General features: G+C 42.8%; 1 protein-coding gene across 1 annotated transcript in view; it reads left to right on the top strand.

Annotated features, from left to right (window-relative positions):
- Positions 1-2621, top strand: part of LOC109544845 (organic cation transporter protein) — a 6539-nt gene that overhangs the window by 2173 nt on the left and 1745 nt on the right. The window contains exons 4-9 of the mRNA XM_048669273.1: positions 8-162; positions 218-386; positions 630-869; positions 927-1141; positions 1194-1375; positions 1432-1568. Coding sequence (XP_048525230.1) covers positions 8-162; positions 218-386; positions 630-869; positions 927-1141; positions 1194-1375; positions 1432-1568 — 1098 coding nt within the window. The remainder of the gene's footprint in view (positions 1-7; positions 163-217; positions 387-629; positions 870-926; positions 1142-1193; positions 1376-1431; positions 1569-2621) is intronic.

Here is a 2621-nt window from a genome sequence, read left to right as displayed (position 1 = left end):
ACTTCAGGTGGGGCCGAAAAATGACCTTCCTGGTTGCGTCGGTTATGCAAGTGCTGTTTGGAGTTTTAGCAGCCTTTGCTCCAGAGTTCTGGACGTTTGCGGTATCGCGGATGATTCTGGGCGCTGCTGCTTCCGGAGTTTTCCTTGTGGCATATGTGATGGGTAGGCAGGCAGCGAAACATTTGTGAAAGTTTGTCAATTTTTACCCCCGATCCAGGTCTGGAAATGGTGGGACCGTCCAAGCGCTTGATAGCGGGCACAGTGGTTTTCATATTCTTTTCCGGGGGTTACGTGCTGATTGCTCTGCTAGCTAAGCTGTTGCCCAACTGGCGGCATTTGCAACTGGCTCTTTCCCTGCCCGGAGTCGTTTTCCTCTTCTACTGGTGGTAAGTGCTGATCTTTTCCGACCAACTCAGACATTTTTTTCAAGTCCCTTCTCTGATCAATTGATGATCATCCACACGACTGCACTATATGATCTGAATTTACTTTCCTTCCGCTATTTTTTACGCTCTTGCCTTTATTGAAGGCAAAGGCAAACGTGAAGTACCCACACAGCGACGTGATGACGGTACACACACCAATTCAAGCACTCTTTGCAATAACAAATGCATTCGGCCGACTTCTAGGTTCATTCCAGAGTCCGTCAGGTGGCTGCTCTCGAAAAACAAAGTCGAGGAAGCGAAGCTGGTGATCCAGAAATGTGCCAAAGTGAACGGAGTGACGATATCCGATGCCAAATTAGACGAACTGCTTAAGAAGGGGGACGAGAATAAGACGAAAGATGACTCACAGATAACCGCCTCTGTTCTGGACCTGTTCAAACATTCCAATTTGCGCAAGCGATCTCTTATTATTTTTTTTGATTGGTAAGCTAGCGGGCGGGAGGGTCACTAAAAACCGGCTGTTTATTGCTGCTTGTTTAGGTGCGCCAACAACATAACGTACTACGGATTGAGCTGGAATACGAACAATCTAGGCGGAAACCCCTACTTGAACTTCGTAATTTCCGGGGCTGTGGAAACTCCTGCCAACATATTCACGCTACTTACCCTTAACAGGTGGGGGAGGAAGAAGATACTGTGCGGCAGCATGATTGTAGCTGGCTCAGCGCTGCTGTTGACCATCGCCACGCCACTCAGTAAGTCAATATTGCTTTTCGCGGGAATTGTTAAAAAACTGTGCTTTTCCAGATTGGGTTTGGCTAATAATCACACTAGCTATGATCGGAAAGATTTCGATCACAGTCAGCTACGGCACAGTCTATATCTTCTCAGCCGAACAATTTCCGACAGTTGTTAGAAACGCCGGTTTGGGAGCAAGTTCAACCTTTGCCAGGCTGGGCTCAATTATGGCGCCTTACATCAATGTGATGGTCAGTTCGCGGATCTTTTTTTTTGTTCTGGGAATTTTTGGAAAATTTTCTTCTAGGCTCGCATCTGGCAACCGTTTCCGCTGCTTGTTTTCGGCGTTCTAGCGTTCACCGGTGGAGTTTTGTCGCTACTCCTACCAGAGACGCTGAATAAGAAGCTGCCGGAAACTTTGGCCGAAGGAGAAGCTTTCGGAAAGTAAGTGGTTAACTCCAACGTATAAATCTCTGCACATTTGCTTGCTATTAGAGTGTACTATTAACGAATGTTTGGCACACTTTCACTACTTATACAGGATGGCTCACGGTTGATGCCAGGTTAAACGTATACGGAAAACGCGACTTAGTTCGTTTGCATCAACTTTGCTGCTTCAAATCAGACACCCTGTATATAMTACTGTTTTCGAGTAATTCAATTCATTTTCCCAWGTTTTGGTTCAAAACTTGGTTCTAATTTCGTCTTAAATCTAGAAATAGTTGCAAACGGGCGCAATTTTGCKTAGCAATTTACATCTCGCAAACGATAAACAGCATTTGGGTCCAAATTTAGAAAAATTTGTAGTGTTTTTGTAAAATTTAGTAAAATTTTTGTTGTAGCAAAACTAAGATTTGCAATAGATTCAGAGCTCTTCTTCAGTTTTCAAGATTTTTTGAAACGACGCTCAAATTTCGAAAAATTCGCAAACGTGCGCTCTTTCCGTTAAAAATTATGACTCACAAATTGCTCCTGAGTTAAGGCTGCAAGGTTAAACGTTGGCAAAAGAAGGATTAGTTCATAAATGTGCATACTTTCGATAGATTCAGAGCTCCTGTTGAGTTTCTAAGTTCTTTTGAATGGGCGCTCATGACCGGAAATAGTTGGAGAAGTGGTCAAAAATTCACAACTCGCAAACTGAATAAAATTTACTGCTGAAAATTTCAATACTAGTAAAACAAACCTCGGCCTTTACGTGTACAAAATTTCAATATATTCTGAGTTCCTGCTCGGTTTTTATGATTTTTTAAATTTTGCATTTAAATTGCCTCCGAGAAATGAGCAAAAACGAGACGGAAAACATGAAATTTTGGCATAATCTTGAACCTAAGTGTTTGATATTCATATTTCGCTTTCTGTGTACGACTGAGTCGACTTTTCAATTCTCTATCCAACGATGCCAAAAACTGCCAACAATTCCCCATCCATGGTTCACTTTCTAAAAAGGCCATTTATTTCTGTCCAGAATGATGTACAAATGAGCGTTCTTGCTCATTT

Source organism: Dendroctonus ponderosae, unplaced genomic scaffold (assembly GCF_020466585.1).
Source record: "Dendroctonus ponderosae isolate FM_Combo_2020 unplaced genomic scaffold, Dpon_F_20191213v2 Dpon_F_20191213_8, whole genome shotgun sequence".
NCBI lineage: Eukaryota > Metazoa > Arthropoda > Insecta > Coleoptera > Curculionidae > Dendroctonus > Dendroctonus ponderosae.
This window is presented reverse-complemented; position numbering and strand designations above follow the sequence as displayed.